The 23,385-nt window shown below is 39.4% G+C and overlaps 1 protein-coding gene across 5 annotated transcripts in view; it reads right to left on the bottom strand.

The window, feature by feature from the left end:
- Positions 1 to 23,385, bottom strand: part of NTRK2 (neurotrophic receptor tyrosine kinase 2) — a 319,680-nt gene that overhangs the window by 270,667 nt on the left and 25,628 nt on the right. For all 5 annotated transcript variants that reach the window (XM_037035692.1, XM_037035693.1, XM_037035694.1 and 2 more), the window contains exons 2-5: positions 18,785 to 18,859; positions 18,612 to 18,683; positions 12,997 to 13,065; positions 10,057 to 10,211 (exon numbers count right to left, since the gene is read on the bottom strand). In XM_037035692.1, coding sequence (XP_036891587.1) covers positions 10,057 to 10,211; positions 12,997 to 13,065; positions 18,612 to 18,683; positions 18,785 to 18,859 — 371 coding nt within the window. The remainder of the gene's footprint in view (positions 1 to 10,056; positions 10,212 to 12,996; positions 13,066 to 18,611; positions 18,684 to 18,784; positions 18,860 to 23,385) is intronic.

Raw genomic sequence — 23,385 nt, 5'->3', positions numbered from 1 at the left:
CTGTCACATATTTAGTTTCCAAGACTCATCTTTTGATCCTGAATGTTCTTCTATTTTTATAGCACCCTGTTTTTACTCTGATGTCTATGAGAGATTAACCATAATTTGTTTTTAAATGTTTTCTCTCCACACAACTTTGTTTCTTGTAACTTTTTTCTTTCTCTTTGACTGTTTTGTACTTGTCTTTTATATTATAAGATATCCTCAAACAGCTGGTGATCCTCGGCCAGTCACACATCCATAAGAATGAGGAATTAGAAGCACTGCACATTTATTCACTGTTGGCTTCAGTGGGGGGAAATATTACTGGCCTCCTTACTGGGTACTCCCTGAGGTCAGTATTATTAAATCATTTGGGGGAAGGGACTGGTCCAATTATTCAGATAGTGTCCTTTCAGCATCCTCCTTGGGAGAAGAAGGCTGGAAATATCAATATTCAGTATGTAAATCTATTATTTTCTTACATTTCTCATAGTCTCAACTCTATCTGGAGATCCTCAAAGCCTTCGTTTTATGCTCTTTAGAGAATAACCCTGCTTGGGGCAATGGGGGTGCAGTCACCTGGGATGCATAGAACAAAATGGGATTAACTCCTTCTTAACAGACTTTCCACCAACGTCCTGTGTTTGGCATCACCTGTACTGTCATTTCACGAGCCTCGTAGTCGTTCTGCAACACAAAACAAGCTTCCCCTTGCCTTTCTCCATCGCCAACTTGGTGACCAGCCTTCTCGGGGTTTAAGCCAGTTACTAGTCATCCATTCACTCTCTGGCTTGCAACTAATTTCTGTATTTTGTTGGCTCTTCTGTCATCTTCTTTGTACTTACAGATTTATCTGCTGATACTGTGGGACCTCAGATCCAGGACCTGCCATGGTGCTTGTTTTTAAAGGATGACCCAAGGCCTCCACAACTAGAAACAGCCTGTGGAGCTTGGAGACACCCTTCTTGGTACTTCGAGTACAAACCTATTGGGTGAATTCCCTACCTTTTATAAATGTATCTCCTAATTTAGAAATTCTCAGCAGGAAGGGGTAAAAATAAAGAGGTTCTCAGCAGAGAATCCTATGCCATAATCTTAATTTCCCCTGTAATATCTAATAGAATTTTCTTCAAGCCTAAGCTTGTATAACAATTCTAAAAATATTTGTTTAATTATAGCAACAATAATAGCACTCATTGGGCATTCACTAGACAAGACACTCTTCTCTAATACTTGAAGTTTTTGTTTTATTTAATCCTTACAACCAATCTTAAAGTTAAGTATTTTGGCCTCATTAAATTAAAGAAGTCTATGAATTTTGGAAAGGTCAAATCCATCCTCTAAAGTTGCCTAAATCTTTATCCTGGGATTTGAACCTCACACTCAGGGTCTTCACAACTACTCTATACTACCTCCCCCAAATTGCATGTATCCATGTTAACACAGACCATAAACACCAGTACATATCCATGATCTAGGAATTTGATTCATTTAAAAAATAGTTACATTCCTACTGGTGAGAGAAGAGTGAGTCTCTCTTATTCATAGAGAAATTATATCATGCTGTCACAACAGTTTCCAAAGAAATCTGTGCAAAATTGGCCAAGTCTAGATCTTTTCAATGTAAAGTCTCCCACAAATGAGTAAGCATCTGACTCACGTTAGTTCTACATTAATATGCTGGCCAAAGACTTAATAATGGAAAAAACAATCTGTACTTGAAATATCACTTGAGGTTTAATTAGCACAATAAAAATGAATTGTGAAGCATGAATAGCCAAAGCAGAATAAACTATTTGCCAGGCACTACTTCCTGGCTTAATAAGATTTGAAATAGGCACAAGAACAGAGCAAAGCTCAGCAATGCTTCCCAACCACTTCTAGCACTACTGTAATGGGATCCTGATTTAAGCTTCAGAGACATCTTCCTCTGCATCTGAGAAACCTCACTGGAGGTAAGAGATGGTCAGCTGCCCACGCAGACAAACACCTTTATGACAATGTCTCTTGACCTGTGTTCAGGAAAGACATACCAGCCTGTAGACCTCAGCAGAAAATCATCAACCATCTAGTGAAAAGGCTGAATTCCTTTAGACCAGAGTTTTTCAAACTTTAACGTGCATATGAGTCAGTAGCAGATCACATTAAAAATGTTGCTTTTTATCCCAGCAGGTCTGGGTTGGAGCCTAAGCATCCACATTTCTAACAAACTCTCCGCTCCACAGACTGCACTTTGAGTAGCAAGGGTTTCAACAATGGATGTGACAATTGTTCATGAAGCTTCTGCTTCAAAAGCTATTATTCTTAAACTGACAGGGGCCCGAGCAATCGGCTAGTCCACCAAACTTCCCTCCAAAGTGTGAGTGTGTTCTTTGAAAATCTAATTCTTTGAGTTGCTCTGTGGTTAGAAAAAATCTAATATAAAAAAAACTATACAAAATTCTGTAACTCTGATGTTCACTATGCACATTACCGTATTCGGGGCACTGAGAAGTCCTGCTTTAAAGAAAACCATTTAACGTCCATTGACCTTATATTCCCCAAGCTTATTTGAGTAATACCATTTCTTTGTGATATCTTGTTGTGGCTTTATTTTTATCTGAATTAATTTCACCAAATATAATATATACACACACTTAAATTCAGATGTAAAGTATATTTAACGCTAAATATTCATATTGATGATAGTAATAACATTAATAAATATTTAGTGAGTATTTACTATGTGTTAGACCTCATCTATTTTCTGTATAATCTTATCAGTCAACTTTGAAACTCTAGAAAGTAAATACCACTAATACCCCTATTTCTAAGTGAAGAAATTAAAGCTTATAAAGTGCCACGAATAGACAGCTCTGAGTGGGAGCTGGCCCTGATGCATGTCTGTCTGTCCATGGCCTTAACCAATACATTGATTGGCTGATCCATTACTGGGCCTTCCGTGCCTCTGGTTCCTTCCATTACTGCACACTTCTTGAGAGGGGACCATATTGATTAATCCCTTTCATCACTAATTCCAATGCAGGGTCTCACTTTCTAATAATTGAAGAAAACTAACCTGCAATCATTTTGGATTATTAAATGGGTTTTGTAGTGAATGAGATAGAACAACTTTGGGTTTCAATTTTCAATATCCATCCATAAATCTGAATAGTGTTTTTCCTAATCTCCTTTCAGTGATCCTGAGCTCTGTTCATTTTGTTTTGGGTCATCACTCCGTATGTATAGAAACACTCAAGTAAATTATGATTTTGTCTACTTTCTGTCTTCTCTCTTCCTATCATCTTGGAATATCTTCCAATTTACTTGTCTCCTAATCATATATATTTCACTATCAGTAATGAAGCCAGCATGAGCCTGACCTATTCTGAACAGGTGGCTTTACACCTGGTTGCAAAACTGACAAAATTAGCTAAGACACTGTCCAAGCTCAAATAGGAAACTGCACCCCTATGCCTGTGTGAGCTGTGCTATGACAGTGACAGCAACTATAAGACTTCTAAACACAAAAATTTCAACAGTGGCTGACAAGTTAGGAGAAAACAGCTTCATTTGCCATTCTAAAAAAGGTAGAAAGAAAGAAATAATCTATTGTGAGTCTTGCCTTATTTTAGCAAATAAAACTTGATCTCTACTTAAAGTAAGTAAAGCAGCAAACTAGATTTTATACATGTTTTTCAAGAAAAATCCAGCTAAGAGGCTAGGAAAATGTTTCATACCATTCTAACTTTCATAGAGTATTAATACAGCATTTCCTTTTAATTTTCTATAAAACAAAGAAGTAATATCAATCTGTGTTCCTAGTTCAAAAAAAACAATGAAGAAAGTATGTAGAAATATGCCAAACAGATGTGTACTACCAATTATGGTGGAAACCAAAGTAATTCTTAAAAATAAATGATTAAAATCAATTTACCTGAAGGAATCAGGCCTCTCCTTCCAAGCACCCATGGACTGACCTTTCCCATTATAAACAGTATTTTGTTGATGTGTCTTAAGGAGTCTCCGCATTAAAAGTGTGAAGGTTGGAAATGTAGAAAATTGATATTGTTGGTAGAAATAGCAAGGGAGCCAAAGGCAGGACTGATTTCAATCCATGAGACCGTTAAGGGTGTTTTATACAGTCACTGCACAGTCCTTCAACCACCGACTGAATTAACACCTTATGTTCCCTCTTGGCCATGCTAACTAGTTACTAGTAAAATAGGTTGAAGAATGGTTTTGACCTGACCCAGAAGAATGTTGCCCTTTTTGAACATATTTGCCATCTGGTTAGGAGAGAGCATTTGATCCACTACTAACACTTCCTGAAGAAACTCTCTTCCAGACATTTGAGTCATAATTACAGTATAAAAATATGAAAGTGGAAAGTCTATTGCAAACCAACCACTGGTGATCAACCTGTGTATAGGAATTGAGCACAAAAATTTAGAATATGCTATGTGACAAGGCATTTCACCATTACGAAGCAGCAGGGGCTTTTTTACGTGGAGTGATAAATAACTTTCCTTTGTTACCACTTGTATGGCTCCGTTTTTGCCTTTAGAACCAGTGTTCCTAGTGCACGTTCTTTTCTGATTAATGTGGAAATTTTATGTGAACATATTGTGTTGCTGTGCAGTTAATAAAGTTTTTCTAAGGTTGAAAAAGACTTTATGGAGAAACAGACGGTAACATGTTTCGCAGCATGAATACGTCTACCATAATTCACAGCAGGAGGGGACTGTTTGAAAAATACAGTGAGGCGTTTTGACCGTGCTGCTAATGGGAACATAGGAATGGTGCAGCTAAACTGCCTGCCCCACCTGCCATGCTCACTGAATCACTAAGGGCGAGAGGGAAAAAAAAAAAGAAACAAGACGCTTCAAAATGCAATGATAATTGGTAATCTATTATCAATTATCTATTACATTGGTAATGTCTATCCATTGTGCTATACACCTGAAACTAATATTAAAAAAAAGTGTTGAGTGTATCCTGTAATTGAAAAATAAAATTTAAAAAATACACACAATTTCAGAAGTTTAAAAAACGCAATGGTGACAACAATTTCAAAAAGAACTATAAAATATGGTCTAATTTAGCTAGAATAATATGTGTTTAAGTTTTCTTTACTAAACTGAAATATCCACATCATTATATTAAAAATTCTGTCCAATCTGATCATTAATATAATATGGTCATGAATTTATCAATTGATCAATTCAACAAACATTAATCAAACCCCTATTATGTTCAGGGAGTCTGGAGGATTCGTGTTTGCATGTAAAATGTAGATGATTTGTCAACCATATAATACCTACAAGAAAAATACAAAAATGGGAAGTTTTTTGTATTTGTTTTTAATCACAGTTAGCATTCAATGTTATATTAGTTTCAGGTGCACAATATGGTGATTAGACATTTATATATATGTTATGAAGCAATTACCTTGATATATCTAGTATTCACCTGACACCATACAGAGTTATCAGAGTATTATTGACTCTGTTCCCTATGCTGTACTTTTTATATCCAGTAACTATTTTTATAAACTTCTCCTTCAATAAAGGAGAAATTTTTAAAGAAAACCCACCCTGTAAAGAATTAAATCCCAATAGCTCTTTTTACTGAAATTAAAATACTAATAGTTGCAAACTACATGCAATAGCCATAGTGATTGGCAAATTGGTTTATAATGATTAAACACACACAAGGCCGTATTCTTCTTTTTTTTTAATGTATTTAATTATTTTTCAAGTACAGTTTTCTGTCTATTACTTCCATCTCATCCCACCCGCCGTGCTGAGTCACTCTTAGTGTTAGCTAAAAAGTTTCATCACAAAAAAAGTGAAACTAAGATGAATTCGACATACTGCGACTTCATTAGATACAACAGATATGTTTAAAAGTGTGCAACAGGTGAGGTCCAAAGGAAAAACCACTGAGCATGAATCTGTGTTTTAAACAAGATCTACCTTAAAGATATGAGCACATTATCTGTTTTCTTCATCATGGAGTTTCGGAGACAGAATTGAAACCCCAAAATCTAGTGTAATTTACTTTCAATCTTACTTCTCTTTAAAGAACCAAAGTTGGGAAACCATCATGAAGAAAATTAATGCATGACTAAGCCCCATATTGAAGTTTCCCCCTTGCACCTCAAATCTCTAAAAATGACGGAAAAGTGTTTAAAGTACAGAGCCATGTTGAAAAAAAAGAAAGCATATTGTTGAGGGATGAGAAACTATGAGGAAACTCTGAACAAGAGAAAGCAGGGAAATCGGATTAAAGAAAAACAGCCCAGCTCCAAATGAATACGTGGCATGTGTTAGACAAACAAGGAGGTGATAGGCCCAGCCAAGACCGAAGGGGTGAACTGCAAGGCAGAGCAGAGCCCCACCTAGGCCAAGCCACAGGGGCAATGGTTAATAACGGGAGAAACAAACTGTCCACATCCCACCCCTACCTTCCCATCATGGGCACAGACCCAACAACAGCTGTCGCCACCCCCCTCCAACTGGAAGGAATGAGGGCAAGAACTTGACAGGAAGAAATCAGTCATGCTAGGTGCTGTGACAAGCTAGAGATGTAGTGAGCCCCAAGGTGGAAAAGGCATTTCAATCACAATAACCTACCACTGGAGATCGTAGAAATTAAACATTGATTGTTGGAAGAGAAAAATTCAGTAGCTGCAAAAATAGCTGAAGGGCAAAGTAGTGAGGAAGCCAATTCTCCCATAATGCAGCACAAAAGAACAAGCAGATGGAAAGTATTAAGGAAAGTATTACAGGAAGGTTGAGAGGTATGAAGGGAGGAGCCGGAAGTGTGAATAGTCACCTAAATAAATTAGAAAATTCTTCCAGAACTAAAGACATGAACACTCATACTGAAATAGTATCAACCAGAATATTTTTAAACACACACATACACACACACACACCCTAGTTACACTATGGTAAAATTTAAGAATAACATGGATTAGAAGAAACATTTTAGAGCTTCAGGAGGAAAAGGAAAAGCAGAGGTTACTTATCAAGAAATAAGCAGCAGATTGGCCTCAAGCTTCTCATCAGCAACACTGAAATACGGGGAAATATGGGACAATATCTGCAAAATTCTAATGTTATTCTGAGTCTAGAATTTTACTCTCAGCAATACCACTGAGAAGAAAAAATACAGGCTGACTTTCTACCAGGCAAGAACATGACAATTTTATTTTTTTAATTTCCCTAAAAAAGTACTAGAGAATACACTCCAAAAAAAAAGCCACTCAAAGATGAAGTAGTAAAATATACAAAAGTCAGTGATAAAGACAAAAAAATAGTAAATCTTCCCCCAAATCAAGTAACAATCTAAAAACAAAATCCCACATGAAAACAATGTGAGAGTTGGTAGGAGGAAGAGAAGTAAAATATCTTGTGAAGGGTTAGCTCTAGATGCATACGGAAAGTATGTTTCAATATGTGTGATATTTTGTCATTATACAGCTACAAAAACAAACATAATTTATAACTTTCAAAGAATTAAGAAAAAATAAAACAAAGAATACTATCAATGGAAGAAAAGGAGAGAAACGGAAAGTACACAAAGGCTATAAATGGCTGACTCACTGAAGAATAAACACAGTGCCCAAAAAATATAGAACATACTCAATAGTAAACAGTAAAAGGTAGACTAAAAAGCACCAGTATACTATTTCTTAGACAAAAATACATTTGCTAATATTAAGATACACTTTTCTGGGGTGACTATAAATTGGTACAACCATTTTTTAAAGTACAAACTATACAAACCAAAAAAATGTGCTTCCTACTATGTTCTCTAGAAAAGTCTTTGCATCCGTGTATATGCTTATTGAAACACTTTTATAGCAAGGAAAAATGGGAAATAAGCTAAATGCCCATCAATATGGAAAATGTCATGTAATGAAGACGTATTCTGCCATGATACCATGCGATGATGGTAAAAAATATGATAGATCTATGGCTGCCGACCTGCAATGGTCACAGACAAATACAAGACAAGCTTTATGTGTAACATGGGAGGTCATTTTTATAACAAAATGTACCAATATGATTTGTGCAATTATACATAAGCAAAAAGAAAATTAAAATAAACAGAAAAATAAAACAGTAAGAATATGAAAGTGGTAGAAAAGGGAGTCTATCAATTCTCCTTTTATAATATTGCTTTTTGAAAAGCATTGTTGACATTGAAATTAATTGTGAATGTTACTGTGAATGTTACAAACCCTAATGGATCCATCAAGCACATGCCCTCTGACAGTGCATTCAACATCTCACTCTCATTCACACAATGCATTGACTAATTTGTAGGAATTGAATAAAAAAGTGTTGAAAATTGACAAACTGAGGAACAATCAGGATCAGGCCACTGTCACCAGTCCCCTGCCACAGTCACAATGGTCTATCATCGACGGGCAGAGTAAAGTGCATTGCCGGAATGCTCCAAGACAGCCTGACTGAAAATTAAAATAAAAACCAATAGAATTGGTTTCCGGTGCGGGCAATGCAGACGTCTATCAAGAGGCAGTTTGTGCAGTCAGAGCAGGAGTCAGAACTTTCTCTGTTTTTCTCTCACAGGTTGCTGAGCCAGCACCCTCCCAACAGTCTATGGGATTTGGGAGCTGGCCAAGAGGCCAGGTGACTCAACATTGGATTTCTTGTCCCTCTAGGCAATTTCTCTGATTGGTGCAAATTTACACCAGAACAGAGAACAGTTACCTTCTTATCAATCAGAAAAAGACATATATTAAAAGCATTGGGTTTTTTTCTTCAGTGCTGGCTAGCAAAGAAAGCTGAGGGAAGCTGGCAAGGGAGCAAAGCCGGATTCCCCCATCGAGAAGACAAAGATCTCTGGTTATGACAGAAAAACCTGTGGGAGGGTAACTGTTATCTTCTAAGCCCTTACAGGTTAAGAAACAAACACTTAATCTTTCTCTTTATCACAGTCTCATCAAAAATAAGCAGCAGCTGTATTTTCCTTAAATGAAATTTGCCCCTCTACAATAGGGTCTTCTGAAAACAAAGAACCGGATGTTTATGGTTTAATAGGAAGACTCCTCACGGCCAAGAACCAGCTGCTACATGGCTTTGTGCTGAGTCGCCAGCCACTAAACCAGAAGATTAAATATTATTATGAACTGATTAACTTGTTGGTTAACTGATTAAAATTTTAACAGAGGAATAATATGAATATGTGAGTATTGTAGAGGTATGTCACGGAAGCCCTTAATGGTAAGATCCTAACAGGCGCTCTTAGATTCTCCTTCTGTATAAACACACTGGCCCTTAAAGAGCACTGTGAGTTTGTCATATGGTGCCCTTTTAAGTTCTGGAGGTGTAAATGCTGAGGAGAGAAGTGTGGACAAGAGTCAAGGAACAGACTGTAAAACCCAGACATGGGGGAAAGTACATTAAGGGCAGATCTGTGGAGTCCCATCAAAAGACACAGACATCTGGCAAGACAAGCTGAGGGGAATGTGCTGGATTGAACTGCATTTTCTTGTGCTGCCAGGACACGTTAGCACCTTGAGATCCTTTCCTCTACATGGCCTGGGTGCCAACCAAGTGTGTATGTGGCCAGTGGAATACCACACTCTTAGCAGATACTTTTTGGATGGATGGATGGATGGATGGATGGATGGATGGATGGATGCTTGCATGGATAAATGGATGGGAGGATGGACGGATGGATAAGTGGATGGGTGGGGGATGGACGGATAAATGGATAGATGGACCTATGGATGGATACATGGATGCATGGATATGGGTGAATGAAGAGATGCATGGATACATGGATGGACAAGTAAATAAAGGGACGAAGTATGTACTTTTTCTCCATACACCTTAAAGTCAACATTCAAAATTAATATTTTGCAAAAAATGTTCAGCAAAGTTGCCCCCAGCTGATTTCTCCACACTGTACACAAATGTTGCTCTATTCACTGGAGACGTTGACAGCATACTGTATAAAATCTGGGTAGTAGTACTCGTCCCAGACTCTCTACCACACCAAGTCAATTAGAATAATTAATAGCAACTAGAACTGATTGACTTAAAAGTAAATTACCACAATTGGGTATCTGCAGGTTTGCCAGAGGGATATTCTTGCTGCTTTCGTTTAGGCAGTACAGATTCTGAGTTTCTGAACTGGATTTTGTCTCCTGAAAAGTCTTGATCCACATAATATCACAGGAGCACACAAATGGATTGCCCACCAAGATCCTACGTGGAACAAAAATAAAACCTGGTCAGGCTTCCCTCTTTTAATTTTAATGACATTCATGTTTATAAAGCTCTACAAAGTTATAAATTCTTTCTAGCCAGCAATCTTTGAAAGTCATGCCCACCTTTATAATATAACAGTACTTATTCATTAATTTAATACTTACTGAGCTTCTGCTACATGCAAAATAAATGATGCAAAATGAAGACCTTTCAGAATAATAGGGGAAAATGATAGGGACAGAAATAGCTATAATGTAGGATAGAAGAGGGTGTCATGTCTTATAAAATGGGGAAAAATAAGGTGCATAACAAATTTATCAGTTATTATACAGTTATTAAGAAGATCTAAGTGAAGATGCCAACAGGAAGTTTTCAGGAAACTAACATCCTTATTTCTAGTCAGGCTAGAGATTGAAGTGTTATTTAATAAGCTCAAACTTCAGTGGGGGGCAAAGCAACGTCATTTTAATGTAAAAGGAGACTGTTAATGCAATGCTAGACTGAAGTGTGAGAGCTAATCAGGGGGCGCTCACAGCTTTCTGCAACATCAGGTCAGTATGACTGATGCAAGGAAGTTGGAATGAAAGCGAGCGAGATCTGGGAAGGAGCTCTTAGACCTCCAGCCTGCATGTGCACACGTGCTCAGGAGTTTAGAGAGCATGCGCGACGGAGCTCCAGACTGAGCCTCTTGGCCCCCTGTGAGAGGGTCTGCTGAGATAAAGCCGCCATTCACATGCTACTGGGACTCCTGTGGCCTGCGACTGGTGAGAGAGGAAGTAGTCAAAAAGGAAAATAAAAACCACAAGGAAAAAAATCTTTAAATGCTTATTTATAATACCCAGTGGTCCATTTAAGATGAATTCCATTTATGGTAATGAGCCTTTAAATGAGGCCATTTAAAATCGTTACATAGGCTCTGCCTGGCATTAACCACAATACTTAAGATTTCAATGAGGACAGGACCTGGGCTTTGCAACACCATTTACTCCTGTGGTTTTCTGGTCGGGTTCTAAGAATCTCAGGGATCCCTGGAGTCTTTTACAGGAGTTTCTTTGGGGGAAATGTGGTCATGGCAGACTCATTTAATTTGTGTCTGCTTGATGGCCTCCAAGTATCCCTCCAAAACCAAAACAAGATTTGATGCTATCAGATATGGAATATAATGCAGAAGAGATCCACAATGTTCAAGTCCCAATAATCCAAGCTATTTCCTGGCATTCTGAGTACATAAAAAACTAAAGAATCTTTCTGAAAAGAAAGTCTGATTAAATCCACAGAGGGGGTAAAGAAGCGAGGGGTTCTTCAATTATACGTATAGTGACGTTCCTGTGACCACAAAATGCTGGCAGACAACTGGCTGCTTCTTCCAGCTCACAGTGCAAACTCCTTTTGCAGTGATTGCTATTATGCTTATTTGTTTAGGCCTCTCCCTCTCTCTCCAGAGAGCAGAATGCTGGAACGCAGAAACAGTTCTTACATTGCCATGGCCTGGTGCCATGGTACTTTGATTTGTAACAGGACACAATTAACATGTGTTGAATGAATTGATTAAATATGTTGCAGAGAGAATATTGAAACATGAATTTGCAATCAGAACTCCAATTTTTAACCCACCAAGAATATTTCCTGCAGTGATGCTTAATTTTTTTTTTACAGAGCTCCTTACTCATTTCATATATCTTCCTTAAGTTTTTTGTGTGTATTCCTGGGTCAGAGGTAAACCTAGTACCCCAACTACTGGAATTCGGTTTATTCCAAATAATTGCCCATCACTAAGACTTTCACCACGTAACCCTCATTACTACCGACTATCTTGTTGTCGCCCCACTAGTGACATCTTCTGATCTTCACCCTGCAACTGGGTGGACCCTACAACTCAGGCAACACACAGTGTAGGCAAAAGTTTTGCCTGGTATTTAGAGGTCTTGTCCACCTGGGCCCACCACTGTTGCCCAGAGCCTCTGCTTTAGGGTTCTTTAGGCACCTTAGCCATAGGAATGTAAACCGTTTACATGTGCTTCATAGTGATAACACAAAAACTGAACACACTTGGAAATGCTGGCTATTAGATGTCAACGCATTTCAACATCTTTCCTATCACTTTATAGCCAAGGACACTGGGGCATAAGGATAAGCACTGAATGCAGGGGCAGACCCAGGAGAAAACCCGTCAAGAAGGGCTAAGTAGGGAGAAGGTCTACCCATCCTCCAGTGTTCACTAAGCACCAAACAGGCAGTGGTCAGTGGGTAAAAGCTGGCGTGTCTGCCCATTGTTATTCTCTCCTTGAATGGGTTTGCATCCCACTAGGGCAGGGGCGTCAAACTCGACTTCACCGGGGGCCACATAAGCCTCGTAGTTGCCTTCAAAGGGCCCAATGTAATTTTAGGGCCAAATGCAATAAATAGAACTACTCCTTCACTGTTGAGGAGTTGACACCCCTGCGCTAGGGTCTGGACGTCATAGAGACCAAACAGACGCTATGAGATACATAATCTTTCCCACACAAAGCTCCATCTTTTTCCTTTTCCCTTCACTAGAAAATAATTCATTTAAGTAAAAACAATATTTAAATTCATTAGAAATGATATATTACTGAGGTTTCTATTTTTATTGCTGAATCATGTCTTCATGAGGGAAAAATAATAAGTAACCAAAACTTGAGAAATCATTTTTCAAGAATTTTGGCATAAAAATAGATCTGCAGCATCACTCATTAAAAAAAAATACTTCATTGCCCTTTTCCTTGTAAACTGTTTCCCCAAACACAAAATTATTACTTACAGCTCAGACAAGTCAAGGTGACGGAAATGTTTCCTGGACAAACTCGTCAGTTTATTTCGGGTAAAATTGCTGAAAGGAATCAGAAACACTAAATGTGAATCTAAAGTGATACAATTCAGAAATAAAGTATTCAAATAGAGACTTGTTTGCACAACATAATACTATTTGATCCTGGTTCAGACCTTACTTAGACCCAATTGTCTCTCCCAGCTGAAGTAATGGCTTCATTTTCCTGCCTCTGCTATAATTTTTGCCAATGGAAGGAGAAGCATAATATTTTCATATTGCTTATTTGAAATCTCTTTTTTTAACCGAAAGGCTTATTTTTCATATGCCAATTCAGAGCCAAGTTATATACCTCCTGGAGATTTCTGACCTTTTAAACAATTAATAGAAAGATTAAAGTTAATTTAATTTAAAACCATGAACTCACCAGGGAGAAAGATACTCTAACACCAAAGAGCATCACGAATATTTTGAAGTCATGTTCAATGACAGATAAAGTCATGTTCAAACAAAGTTATGTTCACATACACAACTCTGAATAGGAACTGGACTTCATACATCCTTATAGGAAAGAACGCACATACTGGCTGATAAACTCGGCTGAGATTGTTTGTCTGTGACTTCTAAATAACCAGCTGATACCACAAAGAGAACAACAACAAAAAATCAGGTCATGAGAAATATGTCAGCTACTCTCTTGAACTACTCTAGCTACATGTCATTTTAAACATTTGGACCAATCAATGAGAAGATGGCATATTTTGGGATTGAAGAAAAATACTGAATTTAATGACATGTTCCAAATACGTAGTTTTTTTCAGTGGACAGGAGTTTTAGTTCCCACTGATCAATGCCATGAGACACTGAGCTAGGAAATTCTGAGCCATAATCCTGGCAGCTGACTCCCTCTGTGAATCTGTTTACTAGTTGAATTTATTTAAAAAATGTCCAGTGATCAGGCCTCTAGACATGTATTTGATATTTGTAACATGAACATAGAACAAACATCAACTTTCACAAAAAGAGCCAAGACCTCAAAGAAACTGCCATGAGCCTTTCAGTGTCTGTTTCCTGACGTGAGTGGTGGGCTGAGAGCCAGGTAAGGATGGGAGACCCGAGGGTGACAGTAATCCTGGACCCTTACCTGAGCTAGTCCTGTGTCAGCCTAACAAAATCATTAATTAATAGTATCTTGATGTGTCCTACCTTCAGAAGGGGTTCAGCCCAAGAGCTCATCGGTAAATAAAGAATATACCCCCTTGGTGCCTCATAATTTAAGAATGTGTGCCCGATCCTCAGCTTATTCTATGCTGACATTTCCACTCACCCAAACTCTGACCTACACCAGGGTGCCCTCTGCCTTCTGTGCATGCATCTTTTCTTTTCACACTGAATGTCCAGTGCTCACCCACATGGAAAAGGTACTCTACACGGAAGTTTAAAAATGTGGCCACTGCCCTGGCTGGTGTAGCTCAGTGGATTGAGCGCAGGCCTGCAAACCACATGATCACGGTTCAATTCCCAGTCAGGGCACAAGCCTGGGTTGTAGGCCAGTCACCAGCAGGGGACTCACGAGAGGCAACCATACATTGATATTTCTCTCCTTCCCTTCCCCTCTAAAGATAAATAAATAAAATATTTTTTTAAATGTGGCCACAAAAAATCGTTTCTTTCTGACTGTGAATTAAGAATAGCTTTCATTGGAGTATAATACATTGAGGAGTCAACCTGCCTGTCTCCTCCACAGTCTTGGAGACACATATATTTTCACTTTCTTCAGAATCCTCCATCCTTCTGGGGGGAGGGGTGTGGGGAGGAGGTGGGGGGAACGGGAACCTGCTCTTCCTCCCAAGAAGAACAGGAGAGAAGAGCTAAGAAAAGGACACTCGTTGTCAAGGCTCTTGGGTCAGCCAGCGAGCCAGGACCAGGAGCAGCTGCCCCTATCCGGCTGCTAGCAGCATACCCCGGAGCCGGTTACACGCCAAAGAACAAGATGAGTTTTTTGAACCATACTTATTATTGGGGCCAAAAGCCAAAAGGGAAAAAAAAAATAAGGAGAAGGAGGAGGGGATGAAAAAAATCAACAATCCTCTTACTGTCTGATTATAGCACTTTGAAAAGGAACGAATTAGCGCCTCTGTAAAGCCTCTGGAAAACACCAATGCTGGCTTTTCTCACAGCCTCTGGGCTCTCAGGGACCAGGAATTAAGGCACCAAGCAAGAAACTCAGTGGCCAGTCACAGGAGCTCTGGAAAGTCCCCACACCAGGGGGGAGGAGGGAGTGGCAAAAGTGAGAGACAGGGACCAATTTTAATTTCCTTAAAACTCAAACTGAGATGCTCTGCTGCACATTTGTATGCTACTGAGAAACTAACAGGGATAATCAGCACATTCCAGGGACACCAAGAAACAGCTTCTGATACACAGTTCTTTCCCAGCTCACTGTCACCCACCATGGTGATATTTGAGTTGCGGGTGCAATTTGTTGTAGACTGCTCTGCCTGGTTTTAGGAATTGTATCTGTACCCCTTGTGGCTAAGAGCGAGGGACGACCTTTGGAATTCGAGCCGCAGGAGACAAAGCTTGTCTCTGGTAGGAAATGCTGCCTCAGTTTCCTCTCCCTGCCCCCAAAGCTTGGTTGGAAGTCAATGATGGGTAAGACTCCTCACAGTGGGGGGCAACCTAAGCCAGACTCGTTCACTTGGGAGGCCTTCATGGAAGGACTGGGAGGGGGCTGCAACAAAGAGCAATGGACTCTCATGCCCGCCTCATCCCAGGCTTTGTCAAAGCCCAAGTCCCCATGTTCTCTGGGAGAAGCGCTTCCTGGCTCTAATCCCCTTAAGCCTAAATACCTGATGGAGAGAGGTGCAGCTCCTTGCCTTGCTAGAGCGTGTCCTGGGGAAAACTCTGGCATCACAAAGACTCGCTGATAAACCTGTGAAATCTGCTCTGCTAAGAGTGCTTTCATTCATATGATAAGGGTCCGAGAGGAAATGAGTGTGTCTCCCAAAGTTTCTGCAACTCTCTTCCTGACAGAAACTGACTCAGACTCTGAAGCCCTCAGATGTCTTTGAAATGTTATCTACTGCTTGATCCTTGCCGCCCTGTATTCCTGTGTATTACAACCCAATAAAAGGCTATGGAGGAAGGCGCTAGGGGCATTTTTTCTCCTCAGAGATACTGGCGGCTGCTGGCCTTTGTCTTCCCTGAGAAACAGGCCACAGCCCACCTCTCATCCCCAAGCAGATCCATATCTCAGTCATTATTCACTGTTGTCCATGGCACCCGGGGGGACTCGACAGAGAAGTAGCCCCCACAGCAATTCACTTGCGGGAAACCAGGGGAGAGGCAGCCAGTTGCCCCAAGGCCTTGCTCTTAAGCAAAGGTTGGGACTAGGGTCTGAGAAGACAAGGACTTGCCTTGAGCCGCTCCTCCCTCCCTGCCATTCTCAAAAGCCAACTATTTAATTTAATTCCTTTTTTTTGGTGGTTAGAGCCTCTTTTGTCACATAAATGTGTGAACCTTACTGAAATTTCATGACTTCTCCGTAACTGTCTGAATACTTGCCTGACTTCATTCTGCCTTACCATGTAGCCATGCCTACAAATATCAGTAGCATTTTTGCAGTGTGCCCAATGATTGGGCTTTGAGACAATTGGCTTTTAAAAAAAACTGTATGGGATATGTCCATCTCATTTTTTTTAAGATTTTATTTATTTATGTATTTATTTTTAGAGACTGGGGAAGGGAGAGAGAAAAAGGAGAGAGATAACAATGTGTGGTTGTCCCTTGTGTGCCCCTACCCCAGACCTGGCCTGCAACCCAGGCATGCGCCATGACTGGGAATCGAACCGGCGATGCTTTGGCTCACAGGCCTGTACTCAGTCCATTGAGCCACACCAGCCAGGGCTATCCATCTCTTCTGTTTCCTATTTTTAAATGGCACCTCTTTGCAAGACAGGGATAGATACCTGGCTTTATTTAAGTTATGCACAACACACAGAATGCCACTAAAATTATTCTACCGTATATCACCCTGAAAACAAAAACACAAAGTGGCTTTGGTTTTCTAAAAATAGCATACAACAAGAAAAGCAGGGAAAAAATAAAAGGTACCACAAAGAAATCATAAAATCTATTACTAAAACTATAATTAAACATAGCCCACTAAACAAAAATCACAATAGGGGAAGTGATATGGTAAAAGACCCAATAAAATGTGGTTGTTGAGTAATTTGGGTCTAAAGTCAGCTGTAATGAAAATACCAGAAATTAACTAATGAGGTCATCAGTTACATTTAAGTGATTTCATTAGGGCATTTTGCCTTTCTCTTCCCTCCGACCTGTCTCATTTACTCTGTCAAGGACTTTGCAGACATCACATCTGCGCAGGCAAACCAACCACAGGGATAATGCCAAAAGCGTTTAAGTGAAATACGTTAATAAAGTTCCTTGGAGTTTTATCACACTTTTGCCAAATGTTTTTTATAGAGAGTCCAGGCAATGGGCTCTCCGGGAATGATTTCTTCTATAACCCACATGAAAATCAGTTGGAGAACTAGTCTCCCCCCAAAAAGAAAGGGGACAAATGTTACAGGAACGGCTGATTCTCAGTTGCAGGGATGGCACGGGCTTTATTTCTGTACTTACTGGAAGAACTCGGCCAGGGGTGAGGCCAGGAGTCCTGATTCTGTCACCTTCAATCTGTGGACCTGAGAATACCCTGCACCTCCCTCAGTCTGATTTTCTGCCCATGAAATGGGAGTCACAATGATCTTCCCTACCAACTGGTAGAAAAATCAAGTGAGATAATGCAGGTGACCATGAGACACAAAAGGACCAGTGAACACAGACAACATTTCTCCAGCAGAAGGTCCTTGATCTTCATCAGGACATGGGGACCCCAATCTGAGCTTAGAAGTAGCTGATTCTCTGTTTAAATACGAAACCTTTTAGGAAGGCCACACCTCATTGACTAAGTGCCATAATCTAACAGGATTTAGCCTCCAGTAACTTAAGAGCTTCTATTGGCCCTCTTTATTTTCATTTGACCTCAGTTAACAAATCTTCAACAGGACATCAGGGGAAGCATTTGCTATTGTTAATAATTGCCTGAACTGTTGGCATGTCCCATAATTGACTTTTCTTCACTTCTGTCAATCATGACAGAGAGCATTTTAAAAATGAAAGTTCAAAGAGGACTTCTTGTGGAGGGCAAGGCATTAGTAATGTTTAGTTCCCTAGAAAGGCCGCAGCCAAGTCAGTTTCTTTCAACTCTACCCATTTAATATCTTCCAGAGAATGTCATGATTCCCAGGAAAAGAACCAAGGACATGGTACCAGGACATAGTTTTCACACCAGACTCCTGCCTTTGGCCTATTGCTCTGTCCAAGATGGAAATGGCCCAGAAATCCATGAAAGGGAATAAACAGGCTGTTCTAGTACCCTCCTGAAACCATTCAGAAATCAAAGATAATGTTTCTAAGCTGTTGTCACAGCTAAACTAACTTTTAAAAAAGGGGATTAGAGTTGGAAAAAAAATAAACAGAGGGTGTGGAAATATGGACTAAGTTGGGTCCTGGGAAGCAAAGAATCAATCTTTACTTACATGTGCTGCAAGTTGCTGTTTTTCAGAAATGCTTTATGAGCCACAAATTTTAATCCGGAATCCACAATTGTCCTATGAAAACACATAATTGCATGCATATTAGAACTAACTGGTGAACACCACCTAACTAAAAGAAAGTTCTGAGATAAAGTACACAAGTCCTGAGCACTCACAGGTTTTTCAGTCCCGTGTAAGCTTCAACATCATCTTCATTGATGATTTCCAACCTTTTCTGATTTGCAATGTAACTACAAAAAAGCAGAGAGTGAAAACCATTGAGTCAGAATGTAAACAGCACATAAAAGAACGGGCAACTTCCACGTGACCTCACTAGGGTGCTCAAGGTGCTCTTTCCCCACCCAACTTAACCCTACCATTAAAAAATATACAGCTAGGGGAGCAAAACTGAGTGTGGTTACAAACAAACCAAAATCGAGCAGCCGTCATAGTCAGTGACAGGTTCATCAGGCTTCATTTGTCTTAGTTTTTAATTACTCATTCTTACTAACAATTTCAGTTTTCCTCCCCTTTCATGGTATCCCCTGTGCTTAGAGGAGAAGATACCTTGGAAATGCATTTGTTCACTGCCTCTCAAAAGCAGTCCACCCTTATAGCGACAGCCACAGGGATGCTGGCATCATCACATGCAAGACGCATCACACCTTCGCTCACAGTCCAAGAGAAGCAATGACTTTCTCCTTCCACTTCCTAAAACACTGTGGCAGATTCCCCTCCCTTTTTCCCTCTCTCCCGCCCTCCCACCCTTTCTCCCCACTTTCTCTTCTCCTGCCCAGCATCTTTCTTTCTGCCTCTGTCAGTAATAACACCAATTTTTCCTTTCAGGAAGCAAGTTTTACAAACCCACATGGCCCGAGTGTGCTCTCTTTAGGAATTCTCCTCTATCCCTACCCCTCAAACCATCAAATTCAGAAATAAATTGGTGACTCTGGCTATACAGAGAATTCTGTCCCCTTGACCATGTTGACTGGCTTAGAGTTGGGCATGTAACCTCAACTAGACTAATGAGAATCCTCCCTAAAACTAAATACATGGATGCTGGGGCAGAAGTCTCCCTCTCTCTCTCTCTCTTTCTGGAGTCATAGCTGAAAGATTACACAAGGCTGGAGTCTTCCATGAGAGATTTTTCTGCCACAAAAAAAGAGACTGTCCAAGAATAAAGTCAGCACCCAGCGGAAAAGATTGGTCGGAGATACAAAGAAAGAACACTGAAAATGTCATTTGATCCTTTGAATCCAGCCATCTCTAGGGCTAGATGTCACTAACTGAAATTTTTTCTGCATTTCTGTCACCTGCAACCAAAAATACAAATCTAGTAATAGGAACACAAAGCTGTTAAAATTGCCTCCATGGAATCACCTTGTGGTAGTTACTTGAGAACCTATCTCTCCATTTTCCTTGGATCACAACCTCTTTGAAGACAGCTGGATCCTGTTTTACATTTCTTAATATATACCACAGCATCCAGCATAGTATCTTGCACAAGGTAGGTATTCAACAGACGACGGATGGATGGATGGGCAACACCTGAGTTCCAAAGGCACTATAGCGAGTTGCGCAAGGATGCCTTTTCTCTTTGTTTTTTGTTAAGATATATAGCATAGATAGTCCAACTAAGACACTGAAAACAAACACATACCTCTGCTGTTACAAACAAGAGCTAAAATTTTTAAAAAATTAAAAAGTAACCAAATGGGGAGAAAATACAGCATCTCTAGGTCCCTTCTACCTAATTCCAAAACAAAGACTTATGGTAATTGTTGAGGCACCGGTTTTTAGGAAACAGATTTTAGAAATATAATAAGTAAATGCTCAAAGGGAAAAAAATTTCACCAAGGAGAAATAATTTTAAAACTACCCACAAAACCATTGCCTCCCATTACATAAAAATGGAACCTCCAAAATAGAAAGGCATCTTCCACTCAAAGATCTTGGTTCTCCTGGTACCCAGGGCCCGGTACTTAATTGATGTGCAGAAAAGATTCATTCTTTTATCTCCTTCTCCCATACACAGCAGGAAGCATTTTAAGACTCCAACTTAATGCTGAACAACAATTTTCAAAATCAAGAGTTTTTATGAAATGCTTCAAAATTATCACACATTAGATACATTTTTCCAAGGTTCTCATTCCATTAACATTTTCAATAGAGACCACAGTGACTACCTCCTCTAAATTAGCTCCCAGTACGAACTGCACTCTAGAGAAGTCTAGATTTTAATGCATTTTTATAAAACTTCAGTAAAAAAAAGAAAGGGTAAATAATGTGAGCTATGTTTCATTTGGGGTCACAAGCACAACTTTCAGAAGGCCTGCCCACTGTTTGCAGCTGAGCTAGCATGGTGGCCATCAATGTTCTGAAAACATGGACTCTCTCTGCCTGGACATCACCACATCCTCCACGCTAATGACAGAGCCTGACACACAATTGTACCTACTCAACTGTGGCACAGAGCATCTATCTTTTAGTTAATGACACCCTTTATTTTATTTTTATTTCACTTTTCATGAGATTTTTAATTCATAAACCCCTCAGCTGTACTTAATAAACTACAATGAGCTAGGATAAATGAAATGGAAGGCATAGCCCTGGCAGGTGGCTCACTTGGTTGGAGCATTGTCCTGTACACCCAACAGCTACAGGTTCAATTCCAGGTGAGGACACATATGAGAGGCAACAGACGGATGTTTCTCTGTCACACTGATGTTTCTCCATATATATATATATATCTCCATATATGATATAGATATTATATATCTCACTCTCTGTCTCTCTCTCTCCCCCCTTCCTCTTCTTCCACAATCAATAACCATATCCTCAGGTGAGGATTAATAAATAAATATACAATAATACATAAATAAATAAGGAAGGCGTAGAAGAAAGAAAAACAAGGGCAGAGACATCAATGGAGCTAGGAATTAGGTTCTAAAATGTGTATACTTGTTAGAAAAAAAAGCCACAGCTTATTTCTAGGCTTTCTAGTCACCAACACCCAAAGGAAAAAGGAACTGGAAATAAATTTGGTCAGTGGCTATTTCATCGTGTTCATGAGATAAAAATAAATTAGACATTAAGCAAAGCATAACTGTTCTTGGATCTCAGACTCGACAGGTGATTTTCTGGGAAACCATCAAAAGAACCATTTAAAATTATGAAAAAGAAATGGTTACCACAGAATACTCTTCCTCTGTAGAAACAGAAATTTCCTAGATAAGTAATGAATTTTTCCCCCTTCAAAATGGAAAAATTAACAGGAGAACTGGATTGAAAGATTGGCAAGTGTCCTTCCAGATGTCAGGAATTTCCCTTCGTTTAAGTTACCACCTGCAGAGGTGCCCACAAGATAAGCTGCTGGTTATAAAGCAGTCATGAAATCTACCCTGTAAGAGACTCTCCTTAGCTACCAGAAAGGGATCACAGGACTGGAAAGGAAGTCAGTAAAGTTAACAACAGACAATTCACAAAGAGGAAACCTCAAAGGCCAAGAAACATTTGAGAAGCTGCTCACCCTACAAGGAATCTGAAATGCAAATCAAATAACAACATATCATTCCTCCCGTGCTGGAGTGACAAAATGTCTAAAAATTGACAATATAAAACATTTCTAAGGATGGGAAGAATTTCTCTGACATTGTTGGAGGGGACCATTAAATTGGTATAACCACTTCAAAAGGCAATTTGCCAGTATCCTGGAAAATAATAGATCAGCATGCTTCATGGTCCAGCACTTCCATTTCCAGATATTCACCCAAGAGGAATTCCCACACAAGGAATTCCCACACAGGCACACAAGGAGACATATACAAGAATATTCACTGCATTTGCAGTCAGAGTCAAAAGTGGAAAACAACTCAAGTGTCTATCAATACAGAAACTACTCAGCTACAGAAAAGAATGAATGAAATCTTGTCATTTGCAACATGGCTGGACCTTGAGGGTATTATGCTAAGTGGGATAAGCCAGACAGAGAAAGATAAAAACCTTATGATTTCACTCATATGTGGAATGTAAAACAAAAGAGTAACAAACAAACTCACAAAGCAAACAAAACCCAACTCGTGAATGGAATGGTGGTTACCACAGGGGAAGAGAAGGAAGGAGACAGTGAACTGGGTAAAGGGGTCAAATGTACGGTAACAGAAAGAAGCTAGATTTGGATGGTGAGCACACAAGAGAATACAGAGATATCAAATTCTAAAGTACTCCTAAAATTTATGTAATGTTATTAACTAATTTTACCTTAACAAATTTAACTTTTTAAAGAAAAAAAATTAAGATGTGTTAAATACATAAGCTGCATTGAAGCAGATCTTTATATCTGAAAGAACTTTATGTCAAATAAGAAAAAAGTAAGCCCAACCGCATACCAATATAAACATATAATATAAAACAATTTGTACAAACTTTCTTTAAAATTTTATTAAATTTATTGGGGTGACATTGCTTAATAAAACTATATAGGTCTCAAGTACATGATTCTATAGTACATGATCTTTATATAGCATTGTGTTCACCACCCAAAGTCAAGTCTCCTGACACCATGCACTTGACCCCCTTTACCTGTCACTACCTCCCCCAACACCCCTTCCCTCTGGTAATCACCATCCTGTCAACTGTGTTGATGAGTGTTTGTTTTATTTTTTTAAACTACACAGAAAAAAACACATAATGGCCATAACCAAGCATATATGTAAAGTGTGAAAAAATGTCAAGCAAGATCACCTTAGGAAAGCAGAATGGGCCTGGGATAAAGAAC

Source organism: Sturnira hondurensis, unplaced genomic scaffold (assembly GCF_014824575.4).
Source record: "Sturnira hondurensis isolate 20B ecotype Veracruz unplaced genomic scaffold, ASM1482457v3 Scaffold0022566, whole genome shotgun sequence".
Taxonomy (NCBI): domain Eukaryota; kingdom Metazoa; phylum Chordata; class Mammalia; order Chiroptera; family Phyllostomidae; genus Sturnira; species Sturnira hondurensis.
This window is presented reverse-complemented; position numbering and strand designations above follow the sequence as displayed.